The sequence below is a fragment of the Scleropages formosus genome, chromosome 4, assembly GCF_900964775.1.
Source record: "Scleropages formosus chromosome 4, fSclFor1.1, whole genome shotgun sequence".
In the NCBI taxonomy this organism is placed as follows: Eukaryota; Metazoa; Chordata; class Actinopteri; order Osteoglossiformes; family Osteoglossidae; genus Scleropages; species Scleropages formosus.
Genome location: NC_041809.1, coordinates 21,839,932 through 21,855,412, shown reverse-complemented (window position 1 = coordinate 21,855,412; position 15,481 = coordinate 21,839,932). Strand labels below are relative to the sequence as shown.

The 15,481-nt window shown below is 40.1% G+C and overlaps 1 protein-coding gene across 1 annotated transcript; it reads left to right on the top strand.

The window, feature by feature from the left end:
• The first annotated feature begins 1,063 nt into the window (after positions 1-1,063).
• On the top strand, positions 1,064-13,833 carry LOC108936126 (uncharacterized protein C11orf53 homolog). The gene is made up of 5 exons (XM_018755218.1): positions 1,064-1,201; positions 5,787-5,887; positions 10,984-11,026; positions 11,526-11,821; positions 12,991-13,833. The coding sequence occupies exons 1-5, from the start codon at positions 1,192-1,194 to the stop codon at positions 13,396-13,398; spliced, it is 858 nt and encodes a 285-aa protein (XP_018610734.1). The 5' UTR covers positions 1,064-1,191; the 3' UTR covers positions 13,399-13,833.
• The last annotated feature ends 1,648 nt before the right edge of the window (positions 13,834-15,481 follow it).

Here is a 15,481-nt window from a genome sequence, read left to right as displayed (position 1 = left end):
TTACGCCCTGAGTTGCTGGGTTAGGCTCCGGTTCCCCGCGACCCCATCTGGGACAAGCGGTTCAGAAAGTGTGTGTGTGTGTGTGTGTGTGTGTGTGTGTGTGTGTGTGTGTGTGTGTGTGTGTGTGTGTAGTAATTTTTAAACTGGATGCCAATGCCAGTACACAGTTCTTAACTAAGTAATGACCTAGGCATCCAAGCAAACATTTACATTTCTTTATTTAATAGATGCTTTTCTCCAAAGTGACTTCCAATAAACACTCTGTAGTGTTATCAGCCCACACACCTTATTCACCATGGTGACTTACACTGCTAGATACACTACTTACAATGGGTCACTCATCCATACATCAGTGGAACACACTCTCTCTCTCTCTGTCACTCACACACTAAACAAACTCAAACACATTCAAACGGACATAAATATTAAAAGGGATTAAGTAATAACAGACAATCAGGTTATTCTGTGTAAATTTTGTTAATAAATGGTAAATTAACAGCAGAAAACATCTGAGGGTGTGGTCTCCTTCACAATTCTAGACTAATGTGCCAATGTTTTCAGAACAAATAAAGATTTATAATACCAGCAGACTGTAAAAAAAATAGATGGGAATAATTTAAGCAAAAAAAAAGTTATTCTGACAACATCATAACACATTATTATTATTATTATTATTATTATTATTATTATTATTACGTAGAAAGAATAATACTGTTTCATCTGGTTCTTCATTAATTCAGATCTCAACAAGAGACCAAAGAAATTCATCCAAGCACTTTGCGCACGATATGTGCAATTCCAATGAGTGGGATCATTTCATTATTAATAATTATTTTAATTAATTATTAAGGACTTATCATTATTATTACTATTATTAAAAGTCACAAGTATAAAGGCCTGTGTCCTGTGTGCGCACAGAAGGCTGTGTCCTAATCTAGAATGTCGATGCAAATGAAAGAAAAACGCCCTGGCGATCATTTGAATTTAAGCAAATAGGATAAGGTAAGTTCAGAAGCAATAGTTAGAGTGGTATATAATGGCTAAAAGTCCACCGGGCCGTTTTAGACCTGAGTTCCCTGAGTTCTGTCGTGTAGAATATGAGTTCTGCTCAGGTCGGTCACCTCAGTCAATAACCGTTATATTAATATTCCATAAGAACTGAGGGACTTGGAGCCCAGACTGCGCATCATTATGGAAACTGGTGAGACTCAGATTTTCTTCACACATAAATCCTACTTATGTTACTCACTAAGGCAGAGAGATAATAAAACACAGGTAGAATTAGAAACTGCAGATGGTAATATTAACCGTGTACTATAGTATAATAGTGAAATGTGACAGCAAAGCCGTTCGTTGTGGGATGAAGGAGCTAAATTTGGGCAAGAAGAAGAGGGTGGGTGCGTGGGTACTGCCGAATCATTTTTAGAAACTAATTCTATTTGGCGAACAGAAGACACGCCGTGAATTTCAAAACTCAAAACGCACCATTTTCTAGCAGCAACTCAAAAATCTGTACCAGAAATTTGCGGAAAAGGGAGAAACACGACAGCGCTGAACGGAATTTAGAAGCAGCACTGAAGAAGTGTCTTTCAATGTGAGGGATGATGATGTGAAACGGAGGGAAAACGCCGCAGAACCCTAAATGAGGAATGTAGAGGACTAAAGAAAGGTTCATGCCATCATCGCTTACCTGCCTGCAAAACATCTATAGGTGAGGAGTAGAAAATGCGTAAAAGGGCGCAAAGAGCGCACTTCTGACACTGTTACGATGGTGTAGATGCGCGCGGGGAGCGAGGCGCGGGCGTGATTTCTCACACTTCTCAGTCATCATTTGAGCAGCATCCCTCTCAGTCTTAGCACGAATGCAACGGGCACACTGTCCTCTGTTATCTGCAGCCACATTCATAAAGCTCCCTTATTTTACATAACACTATGTTTTTTGCATGCAATTTCCTATCGTAAATTAAATTGCAAATAATACCATCTGATGATGTGAATGGATTTGTGCTACCCAGGAAAGTTATTTCCTTTAGAAAAGCCCGGAAATTTCTCAAACTTTATCAATCATGTCCTGAAACCTGTCTTTTATTTTTATTCTATTAAGAAATAAAACTTCAGTTTGTTTAAAATGTTTAAAATTGAAAACATGCAGCTTTCTGCAACGTATTGGTTATTAATGTTATCTTTTTTAGAGAAAAGTGGCAAAACTAGTATACTATTGCTATTTTATTATTTTGTTTTCGAATAAGTTTGGGTAATTAACGTGATTGTTAAGATTACGCAGCGAATACAACACATAATTTCACCATTTTAACTGTAGTCAGTAATATCAGTCATGTCACATTTTTGCAGGTAAAACTAGTAAGAGTTCAGTCGAGACCTTTCATATCCATGGAGTCCAGGATTAACTAGGCAGGTTTTATTTTTTTTGTCACGCTGCGTACATTCATTGCGTTTAGGTGCGAACTAGAATGAATAATCCGCTGCGGGGGGTCTCTCGGTGACAGTGGAGATCTGGAATTATCTTTAAGAAGCTCAGAAATAAATTAAAAAAAAAAACTCTCTTGCATTTAAGAATGATTTGGCTTGTTGTATTAAAAATCACATAAAGAAGGCTCACCAGGCAGGAATTAATTATAGGTTTTTGTAAAAATGTTGTTCAGTGGAAATCGGCAGTATTTGTACAATTTGCGCATGATACATGTAAAGTTGATGTTTTACATGGTTCCGTACTGCTGTTGTACAGTGACTAGTCCGACCACCCCGTTCGTAGTGCTGCTTCGTCACGAGTTATTGTCTAAGTAATGTCTAATGACAGTATTTTTTTGATGGATTTAGATCCGTTTCAGTCTGTGTGGAGTTTGCATGTTCTCCAGGTGGATTTCCTCTGGGTACTCCGGTTTCCCCCCACAGTTCAAAGACATGTGTTCCGGGGGGGCTGTCAATGAGTGATGGAAGAGTGAATGATCCGTCAGTATTTCTGAGTGGTCTGCTGCTCCAATCGTGCGTTTTCAATTCCCCTTTGGAAATGTACACAAACCCTGGAGCTGACAGTGTGCTGCAACATGTCAAAGCTGCGTCTATAATATCTAGATCTCACAGCTCGTCGGGTGCTGGGCGATCACAAATACTGTCCACAGTACACAATGTTATTTATTTATTCTGTAATCCTGTGTCAGCTGCCTGTTGTCTGTCAATACTGGACGCATCAAGAACCAGAGCAAGATCCTCGTGTGCGTCTGTACACTTGGCCACTAAAACTCATTCTCATTCTCATCCTCATTGTATCTCAATGGTGTTTCGCACAAATACGGAGGGGACAAATTGGACGTTCTTGAACACAGGAGAAACCCCCCCCCCCCCCCCCCAACCAACTCCTATGAATACAATAATGAAGAAAAGAAGAAACAGCCCCCTTCAGTTCCACTGATCTGTCACACAAAGTACACACATCATGTACCGACAACACTCTAAGATCTTTTCAGATCTTTTATCATTGCAAACGTAATGTGGCCGTGCTTTATTTTAAAAATATTTGCTGCACATGTGCAGTATAATCCTAGGCTACTTAGCCTTCTTTTTTGCTGTTAACTTAGTACTTTTCCAGTACTTTTATTTGGTCTTCTTGTTGCTGGAGTCAGGGGATCATCATTACTTACCCAGTACTGACATACTTCGGAGTTTCTGTTTTGTAACTGTCGCGTGCTGACAGCTTGCTTGCGATCAGTTAGAATAGATGGATCGATGACTGATCAGTGATGGATTTGATCAGTTTGACAGATTGATTACAGAGACGTAATAAATGGTGTGGACACGCCTCTCCAGTGTTCAAGGAGTCGTAATGTGTCCCCCACATATCTGTGCATAGCTCCAGTCAGTACTATTGACAGTATTACTCCACTCCCCCCCCCCCCCCCCCCCATGAACTTGTTTCTATTTTTTTATAGAAGACATGATTTCATAGAAACCAGAGCTTTTAGGTATCAGTCAGGCTGCGCGTGTCTGCTGTGGTCTCTGTAGGTCAGTGTTTCGTAGTTAATTCTGTTTGGTATCAATCTTACCTCTATGTTGTCGAACATTTTAAATAAATCGGACGAGCACACCAGCCCTCACGGGTTCGTGTCTTTCACCAGGCCCTCATTTGCATTTTCCACGCCCACGCTGAGCGGTCACGAGACTTTAAAGCTCGCGCGCGGAGCTACTCTGTTCCTGTTTCGGCGGAAGTGTCTTTCCCAGGAATTTTAAACCTGATAAAGGGATTAAATAATTCTCTCGAACATACTAAACTAAGTGTTTAGGTATTGGCCACATGTCCAAATTGTAGAACAAAATTTTAGCTTCACTGTCACTGTGGTAAAACATGGTAGCTGGAACACAAAAAAAAGTGCAGGGATTTGTGCTTCATATATTGTAATCAGTCTGGTGGTTGCTTGGAGATTATTTTAGGTTGTTTTTGTTTTTATACACGTGAGGGTGTGTCAAAAGAAAAAAGTTGTTAGTGCTGCTACACGAGAACTATTCCGAGCTTTACCTTTTCCACTGGATTCTTTCCATATCGCATTTCAGGGTGAATTCAACATTTAAGAACTCGGCCTTGTTTGAGAGGTGGAGTAAGTTTGATATCGCATTGCAGTGGAGCCAAATCCTCTACTATAAATATATTTTCTTCCCAGTGCTATCCACATCCCACGCTACTTGTTTGGACACGTAAAGAACTATCTATTCAATGATGCTCGGGCTTCTTCCCACCAACCATTTTCTCTGGTCCATAAAAAACTGCATTTATTTCACAAATTTTCCTCCTAATAGCCAAATCATCTAAAATCCATATTTATTGAAAACATGTAGAAAATAAAAGTTCCTTTGCACTTACTAAATGAGTTTTAAAACAACACTGAGGAAGTCATATAGTTTATTACACAAGGCAAAGATGTATGATAATGTGGTAATTTTGTCATGTTTTATTGTAACGTGACATTTTTTGGGTGTTTTATTGGCTACATCGGAAATTTCTGTCTTCTGAAAAAAGTTGGTGTGTGTTTACTTACTGGTATGTAGTTCTTTAAAAATATGCAGGATGCACACTTGGAGTCCATAAATTGTATTAATGAGTTTTTTTCTCAAGCATGAATTTTGACTAACATGCGGCGATAGCCAAATGTGGGACCAATTTGTATACCAGATGTCATTTGCAATATTTTTTGTTTAAATTGTGAGTCTCTATGAGACTGTAGTAGTCTACAGTACATTCAGCGCTCTACTATGATCTTAGTTTCTCTGTTGGAAAAAGACATTTACTGGCACTTTTCTCCCTTCCATTAAAATCTATTTTTCTCATACAAAAGGTAAGAATGGTTTTTACATAATACAAAACCAATGAGAATGTTTAATATGGTCTGAACAGTTCTTGCTTTTGTAAGTTTATTCACTAGAGTGATAGATAACTTTTCAAATAGAAGCTGGGTTTTTTAATTTATCTGTCACCTGAATTTATTATATGCTATTTTTGTTTGGTAAATTTAATGATCACTTTTAGTAAATTATTTGGTGCTGTGTGTACATGTTGCTAATATTTGTTAATGCATCAAAGGCACTAAAGCCTTCGAAGGACCTTAGGTCCTTAGAAGGACATAGCCTATTATATTAAGTGACTGTAAAGAGTGAACATTTACTGTTGGTGTATTTTGGTCCCGGTGTAAAATTATGTTGGCAGTTTATTGATTTTATGCTGTTTTACTGTGATGAGACAGAATAAGATTTCAAAATGGGCTCTTTCTTTCTTGCAGAGTACTCCAAAAGAGTCTACCAGGGGGTCAGAGTGAAACACACAGTGAAGGACCTGCTGGCAGAGAAGAGGTCGAGACAGACAAACGTCCGTGGATACAATGTGAGTTCATGACATTACTGGTTAATTTGCCTTAAGTACAAAGCCCATTTAATATCCAGTTTTCTTTCTGCTCATTTATCTGTTCGTCTGCCGTATTGTAGCGTGACATGTAACCGACAAGATGCATCTGCATCTGTGGCTGCGGCACATTTTCAACCGTCCAAGCAACTCCCCCATGGGACGTTATTTACTGCTGTTTGAGGATGTCTGTGATGACAAACCGTCAACAGCAAATGTGAGCGCCTGAAAGGAGTGGAGAATGATAGGTGAAGGCAGGCTAACCGATGGATACTTACCACTAATTATCAGTGCCTGTGGTGTCTGCTCATGGCTGGGATCGGAGAGCACAACTCTCTTTTGGTTTTACATGGGTTCGCTATGCAAAGCTGCCTTTGGACACCTGTCAGGCAGCACTAGCAACCCCCTCTCACCACCGCCTCCCCTTCATCAGACAAGACATCCTTTGTTGCCTTAGAGACGCTGAAGTTGGCCTTTCTGGTCCCTGCTTAAATAAATAGGGGAAGCTTTTCTTCTGTGATAGCGTATTGTGTACCGCACAGTTTGTTCGGGGTACTAGCTGGGACACATCCAAGCCCCTCATCGGTCCATCAAGAAAAACTGCAATTTTTTTGAAAAACTGAATTTTTTCACAAGTAACATACCGTAACATATTTTTCACAAATAACAGTTTATGCTCCAGTGTATGGAATATTTTATGCTGGTATATAGGAATAAAGGTGTATTTATTTTAATCACAGCACTTATTTTGATGTGAGGTAAGAAGGATGTCCAGAATTCTAATCAAAATCAACATCTACACAGCAGGTAGTTATTAGTTATAACATTATCCTAAATTAATTTGCTCTTTGTTTGGCAGTTTATTCTTTCTGGGAAATAAGTTCTGCAATTAACATAAATATTCCTATGAACATAAATAACTGAATTCATAAACATGCATAAAGTGGAGTAAAAATAATTCTTATGTTATATGGGGAAAAATTAGTTCTGAACCTAAGAAATCAGTTTTTTTTTTACCCAATTATATTATCACCTGTCCATTTATGCAATGGCAAATTGAATTTATCATAACACAACCGGTTATTATAACACAACCTCTTTGAACCAGCACTTGAAGTATTTCTTAGAGTTTGATTTGGGAGAAATGTATTACTACAAACATTAACATGAACCATAGGTATAATACCCCGTTAAACACTTAATGAAAATAAAATTTAACAAAAAAACACAGGATACAAATATTTCACTTATGGGAGGTGTATGTTTGACTGCATTTGTAATCAACAATTAAGACATTGCTAAAAATCTGTCATTTAGCTGATGCCTTTTTCTATACAACAGGAAATTCCTACTACAGCAATTCAGGGTAAGTGCCTTGTACAAGAGCACTTTAATAGTGTGGAAACGGGAGTCCAACCAGAAGGTTAAAGGTCACTATCACTAACTGTGATGCCATGATTACCCCAGAGAAGACTCAAACTCATGTAGTGCCTCTGAAGTTGCTCATACTCTTTCGTGTCATGAAGGAGTGCAGTTCAGTGGCTCTGGTGTCACTCAACACTCATTGTGTATTCTTTAACATGATAAAGGAACACTTCTTCAGTTACAGTTTTGTCCAGCAAGGCATGTTTGGTTATTACAGTATGTGGCTTGGAAATCAATTTTAAATTTAAAGTTCACTTTTCAGTAAAAGTAAATGCTTGTAAATAAAGGGTGCATACTAAAGAAAAAAGTGGTATACAAACAACCTGCCACCAGTCCCAGAAATGTTCCAGTCTCTCTAGATTCGATGAGGATAAGTACCAGAAAGTATTCAAAGTCATGAATGTATCCAGTGATGTTAATGCCTAGAGGGAAGAATGAAACTGGTTAGGCATGGTTGGATTATCTGCAAAAGCTGTTAGTGTAAAGCAGAGTCATCATCCACTCGTGAACGCTGTCATCACGGCAGAACTGAGAGCATGACTTTATTGAACAGGAACTTGTTTCGTCCAACTTTCCCAGTGTTATTTCCTTCCTCCCACTCACCTGCCAACATACTGACTGAGCTTTCAACTGGTATCATGTTTCTATAGCTAAGGCCATGTAAATTGTTTTATTCATCTTTAATGCAGTTTTTTTCCTTAATAGCTTATTACTGTAACAACAGCTGGAAGCAAATATCTATATGCATAGTTAAATATATGCTCTTTAAGTTTAATGTGTGAAATAATTCATGTTTTTAAAGTGAATTAGTTGGGCATTGGAAGTATTATAATTTGCAGGCATAGACTCGCAGCAACTTGCAAATTAAATTATGTTTTTGACAAAGATTGTTAAAGGCAGCCTGAATTACACGTTCTCTCAATTTGTGCCTAAAATTCTCTCCAACACCAAGGATGAAGCATCAAGTTTTGTTCGAGGGGTTGTTGCCTAGTATTCCTTACTGCTGTGGCGACATCACTGAGATTCCATTTCAGATTTGGCTGAGTGGACCTTAAAGAAACAACTGAGTCCCAGCAAAAAAAATTACAACCTCTGAACATTACTTTATGTGTAACAAATAATTTGTCTCTGCTGGTTTGCGCTAATGAAAACATAATCAACAGTCCACATTCCAGCGTTATTCTTAGCAGATACTAAATGATGTAATCTGTCAGATCTGATTTCAGCATGTGCCGTCTGTGAAAACTGCCTGTCATGTCAGTCCTTTGCAAACTGTGAGGTTATGCATCCAGACCCAACCAAACATGGAGCAGCTCCAAAGGACAGCACATTTTAATTACAAACAGAGGGCATTGAGATAATTACTAATGGTACCTTGGTCTCTGAATGGACTGCTGAGCAGATTGTTTTGATTCAGGAGAATAAATAAAGTGGAAAAACACACAGAACCTCTGAAAGCCAAATTCTTTTTTTCCAAGCAAAGCTTTGTTAAAGAGTTTAGAGTCTGTAAAAACACATACAAGGACAAGACCATCCGCACTTATGATGACATGTCAGTTACGGACATACTGCTTGCAAACATCGACTACCCGCCATGCTCCGGCATGTGCGGTTCGCTGTCAGCAGGTACATGCCCGGACTAGACTTAGACTAATATCTACTGAAATACTGTTGTATATCTAGTCTTGTGTTGAAGTATACAACACAACGCATAAACGAAACGAGGTAACAGGTGTTTGGTATTTACAAAAAGCAGTATCTTTGTTGATCATTGTGCACAGAAGGTGTGCGGTATCAAAAAAGTCCAAATCCCAAATCATTTGAACTTAGAGCTTTCAGCTGATGAACAAACAGCGGGTCCATAAGCATGGAATGAAAGATGAACTTCTGAATGTGGGCAATGTGAACAGAGGGAGGGTGTCAACGGATGTTGACCTATCTCATTTTGCTCCCTTCTTCCCCCAGTCATACACTATGAGCACATTGTGCGCCTTAACGTTCGGACTTCCGTGTGGAGTCTGGGGGGGACATCGAGATATGTGGGATCCTTAGGGGGAAGTCTTGGCACAAGCATTCAAACGACATTCAAATTTAGTCCTCAGAATTTGCGTGCCTTCCAGCCAGACCTGCTCTGGTATCAGCTCCTACATGTTTGCAATATGCAAAGAGCTTATAGTTCTGTCACCCTCTCTCCAACTCTCTTTCTTTCCCTTAAAAAGGGTTTAAACTGTCGTAAGAGCAGGGCAGGCGTGCCCTTTGAACAGCTGCTGCTCTCTGTATCACTGCGAAAGGCGCATAGGGTCCTCTCAGCAGCCCTTGATTTATGACAAGCGCTTATGACAGGGGTTTTCGGCACGGCCCCGTGCCAGCTCTGTGACTGGGGCAGGTGCCTCCGCTCCACATTTATGAGGGAGGTTTTGCATATGCCCGCCTGAGCACTGACTCTTGGCTTCAGGAACAGACAGAAATGAGGTCATTGTTTGGCCGGCAGCACAGGGAAAAGGGGGCTGGGACCGACAATTTAGCTCATTTACACTTTTATGCCTTCCTGCTGTCATTCAACTATTTGCCAGCAGCTAGATGCGCACAGTTACAAAATGTACAGTGAAAACAGATCCATAGACTTCTTTTCATAATTTATTGATTTCACCAGGCTTTTCAGATTGCTCGGGCGAAACGGAGGTTTGGGGTTTGAGTCTCAGCCTGTTCACTATGCACAGATTGCCAATGAGGAAGAGCAGAATGGGTGGCATGCAACAAGGACACACCGAGGGCCCTAAATATCCTCATATTTTAAATGTTTTAAAAAAACAACAGTGATGCATCGACCTGTCTCAACTGGAGAAGTGACCAGTTGTGAGGCAGTACAGAGTGGTCATACAGAGTTTTACTATAAACATTAAACAAAAAGAGTTCAAATGTGCCATGTTAAAATTGTCTTTATGTTCTGATCATTTAATGTCTGTGTAAACCGTTATTGCAATTCTTTATATTAAGTGGGTGGCACGGTTGTGCAGCATGTAGCAGAGCTGCACCGTGGCCTTGATCCCTGCTCAGTCTGTGTGGAGACTGCATCTTCTCCCCATGTCTGTGTGGGTTTCCTCTGGGTGCTCTTGTTTCCTCCCACAGCCTAAAGACATGCAGTTCAGATGAAATGACAGCACTAAATTGCCCACAGTGTGTGATGGGGTGAGTGAGTGTGTCCAGGTGTAGCTACCCTGTGATGTTCAGGGTGTGCCCCTTTCAGCCTTGTGCCCAGTGGTTCTGCGTTAGGGTTAGGGTTAGGTTCCAGATCACCATGACCCTGCTCAAAACAAGCAGTTATTGAAATTTGATGGAAATGTATACAGTTTTTAATCTAAACTTTTTCTGTATCTGAAATGTGCATTTATGTAAAAAAAAAAGAATTATGTCTTTAGGCTGATCCAAAATGTAAAAGAAACTGGAAAGTATCAAATGGAAAAATTCGAAAAGGCAAGGTTAGACAGTACAAAATTACATTGACTTCATAGACTGATCAGATGCTGATGCAATAATGGCCATTTAAAAGTGTAAAAGTTTCATAAGATTAATAACGTAAAATTTAAGATTATTTTAATATCAAACAACAGAATGATGGAAGAAAATTGTGTGATCTGTCTACAAATTTGCAGGGTGGATCGAGTCCTTCCCAGCCAGCATTCGTCCAAATGTCTGGTGAGATTCTTATCTTTATTTTTGCTTAACTGCAGAATTGATATATTTATGTTGTTTTCTTTTATTTTTGTTTTTAAATTATTTTATTGTTTTGTTTTATTTACTGCTGTATCTGAAAAAACTGTAAGCCAAAAAAGAAGCATATTACAAACCTTCCATATGATAATCTGAACCAAATGCAAAAAGTGCAGTCAACATATTAGTTGTTCCGACTACATTTATATGAGAATATCAGAGGAAACAATAGAAAACTTTATATGAGTACAGCAAATGAGGGCTAAATTACTGACTTAGGTGCCAAACTGGACAACTCTGCAAGTCCTAAGCCAACACGCTGACTTGACCCTGAATGCACCTTAAGTGTCCTCTAACACGAAAAATTTCAGTGTTCAAGGTGTGGGTATACACCACATGAAGGAGACAGCAAAAGGAAAGTCACGTAGCTGTGAGCCAGATTCAATTGCAGTCTTTGTTCCCCCATTGCCCCTTTCTTGTGCAGGCTCCCACGTGCTCTCTGGATACTATGGTATGCGGCGGCCTTTCATGTCTGACTCAGAGCTCTGCCACCCGAGCAAGCAGTTCTCAACAGAGCCGTACTCTTCATCCCTGGGGGGCAAGCCGCTGCCCTGCGATGGTCCTCCGATGACGGGCTACCCTTCCCTCATAGACAGCTACTATCCAGAGTCCTTTGGGGACTACCGAGGGGGCACAGCATTTGCCCCAGGTGGAAGCTCCCTCTTCTCTGCCCCTTCTCTGCTCCCACCCTTCACAGGAGATTCTTCCCACTTCCTCCTGGTACGACTTCGAAACTTCTGAACCACCAGAGCGATGCTGTTTTACGACTATTCATTTTTATGTTTGGGTTCAGCTGGGTCGAAAAGAAAATTCCAATGTACAGCACTTTCTGGTACAGAATTGTTTTCTGAAATGTACAATCAGCGGGAGCACTTCAACTTATTACCAGCCAAGTCACTATGCAATTTAAATACAGTTTTCCCCCTCCTTCTGAAGGTAATGCGTTCCTAAAAACGATTAGTAAGATGAGTTCCCATAAATCAAGGGCATAATTGCCATTAGTTCCAATGACAAAAGTTTATACGTGTTCCTGAGCGCCAAAATTGACACCCATTTAGAGTAAAATATGACCAAAGCCTATTAAGATGGACACAATTACTTGAATAATTAATAGTTAGTAGTTGTAAAACAACGTAACAAAGCAGTTTCCCTTAATTAATTACTGTATAATACTGTATGTCTGTCTACCTGTTTGTTGAGCTGTTGTGTAGCTCTTAAGTACCATACACTTAACAAACACTCAAACATACGTACATATTGAATGACAAATACCAATAAGGAGAATTAAGACTGAGCAGTGTTTGCCGTAAAACATACCTGATTAAAACATGAGCACCTACAGCCAGGGAGGTCAAATGTAGGAAGGGTATAAATGTAAGATATAACACTTTGAGCTTAGCCAAAAGGCCAAGAAGCAAGTGTAAATGCAGGCACGCACACACACACTCTCTGAAACTGGCAAACCGGAACCTAACCCGGCACGACTGGTGTCCTGTCCATCGCAAAGCACCCCAAGCATGTCTCAAACCTCAGACCCGCCAGAGAGCAGGACGTGGCCAAACCCGCCGCACCCCTGCTCCCCGCACCCCCCAGTGTATGAATGTTTATGGGTAAATTCAACCAGGAGGCACACAAAATCCAATTTTGGTCCTCATAAATGCAAAGAAATGCCTTTTAAGCTCAAGTAGGGGTATTAAATTAAACTCCTCATAAAGTCGAATTCTCGTAACCTGAGTTGGCATAAGTAGGGCTATGACTGTAGTTCTTTCGACTGTTTTCAAAAAGTGGAGCCGTTCTTCAGAGTTGCATACTCAGATCATTTTCATGGTTTATTTGTTTATTTGTTTCGTCGTTATCCACATTTTGTCTCTTGCTCTTTCCCCCCGCAGAGGGACACGTGGGAGCAGCCAACCACAGACCCAGCCAGTCAGGCAGAGGGGATGTGCTCCGATGTGCTTGCCCCAGTGGTAGCCTCAACCTCACTGGCTGGCCCTGAATCTGGCAGCCCAGTACACTACAGGGCTTCGGGTCGTGGGTCCAACGGGTCTGGTGGATCCAGCTCACAGCCTTACTCCCTGCACTCCCTTGATGAGGTGCATTACCCCGGCCTGTACCCACCGGCCTCCAGCTACACATGCCCACCGTACATGTCTACCCCCTGTGATCTGGCTTCCAAAATGGGCCCACTCTCCTCTGAGGAGTCAGAGCATGGTCCAGTGATCAGTGATGCCCCAGCCTGGTCAAAGGATGATGGTGGTGGCTCTTGGTCATCGTATGAGATCAGGAGAGCCTACTGAGCTTTTCACTGTGAAAAGCTCCTTTTAACTCTTCACCAAGGACGTTTCCCCGACCTGAAGCCATGAAGTCTTTCAAAAGTGAAGGACATCCTGCAAGCAAAACTACTATATTTCTCTTCAAGTGGTTGTGGTCATATGTGCATGTGTGTATGTTAAGAATAGAAAACTTTTGACACCTTAAATATAAATCTGCTAGCAGTCAAGGACAGCCTTAAATTAATGTTGATTAAAACTGCCATTCTGTTTGTGAAGCAGCACTTAAGGGTGCCTCTTAAGGTGGCCAGTAAAGCTCAAGGCGATCTGGTGTATCGCCCTAAAGCCCCTGTTTCGGAAGGAGTTGAGCCACATATTTTCCACCGATGAAGTCTTACAGTTTTGCACTCCTAACATGAAGACAATGTAGAAACAGTAGTAATCAGAGGCCAGCCCTGTGAATTTAAATGACTCAAAAAATTAAATGATACTCTTGGTTTTAACATTTTATAATTGTAACTAACCTCACTTTCATTGTAACATGGTTTTTTTGCTGCTTACAAACTGAGCTGTCATAAATTAGCAGTTTAAGTTTAAAATTGTACTGTAGTCATACTTGTCAACTGTACAAATAACTGAGGATATGTAAATAAAGCTTTTAGTTTTAATGTTATTCTAGATAATTTGCATTATTTATCAGAAGACAAGGAGTTCTAAAGAAGTTCCAAATAAGAATATGCTAATGATATCTTAGTATAAATATTCTGAATACAATGTTGACCGTTTTCAAATTTTTTTCAATTTTTTAACTATGCTTTATATGTGCTTTTCTCAAATATGTCACTTTTTTTGTGATCCAAACTCTACTTTTCTCTTTACTCAAGAAAAGTTCTATGATGCTGAACAAAGCAAGGAGGAATAATAATATTGAGTATTTTGGTCAATACCAACACAAATTCAAGATTTAAAGATTTTTTTGTATGTTTTCAGTAGTTTCAGGTGAAATTAAGTGCAGATGTACAAAACTAAGGGGGGTGCGGTGGCGCAGTGGGTTGGACCACAGTCCTGCTGTCCGGTGGGCCTGGGGTTCGAGTCCCGCTTGGGGCGCCTTGCGGCAGACTGGCGTCCCGTCCTGGGTGTGTCCCCTCCCCCTCTGGCCTTACGCCCTGTGTTGCCGGGTAGGCTCCGGTCCCCCGTGACCCTCTATAGGACAAGCTGTTCTGAAAATGTGTGTGTGTGTGTGTGTGTGTGTGTGTACAAAACTAAATAACAACAGTAAATGGAGATCTAAAAGCAAAAATGGGCATGGATGATTGATTTTAAAGATACGTTTCCTGCAATTTAGTTTGGGAGGGTACATGTAGTATTTTTCATAGCTGATTTGTCATACCTGAAGTTACACTTTTAAAATGTGTTTGCTTTAAAACTGTATTATTTTTACATATTTTGAAAGAATAAACAGTGAGATCACAAAATGTAGATGACATATATTGTATGCAGGAATGCAGAGGTATAACGATTTTTTTAAGTATTGGGGGACCAAAAAATACATGCAATAGTCCTCAGAGATGTGATACAATAAGACTGGGGGACACATTATGCTTGCTTAAACACTGGGTGGGATACATCACCCTTGAAATCTGTATAAGCAGTGATAAGTGGACAATGCAGTGCTTTGGTTCCTCGGCTTATGGATACAAGTAGGACCAGAAGTGCATTTTAGTTTAATTTGGTTGTAAATTTAAAGTAATTTCTACTACTAATTCTTAATCAGTAAAACTGATACACCTTATTGCTTTTTATGTATGTTCTTTGGTATGGAAGGTAATGAAATGTGCAATCATTGGTGTGAAAATGTAATTGCCCCCTCAGTTAACTGGTTGGGCCACCTTTAGCTGAAATGATTGCATATTTTAACTAGATATTTTCCTGTTGCTGTTGACCGTGATCTCATCACTGTAGAGGAATTTAGTCCTTCCTGCAAAACTGATGTTGAATTGCTTATATGTTTGGGACTGTTTGAACTCAGCTTCTCTTTGGCTTCAAGTTACAGACTGTTTGATGCTCTCTTTTAGAATTTCCTGATACAAAAAGGAATTCAGGGTTTATT

Bases quoted from the DNA above. Each gene is read 5' to 3' on its own strand.
- LOC108936126 (XM_018755218.1), top strand. The intron at 11,027-11,525 runs GTGAGATTCTTA...TTTCTTGTGCAG, and splicing joins AGCATTCGTCCAAATGTCTG to GCTCCCACGTGCTCTCTGGA. The intron at 11,822-12,990 runs GTACGACTTCGA...TTCCCCCCGCAG, and splicing joins ATTCTTCCCACTTCCTCCTG to AGGGACACGTGGGAGCAGCC.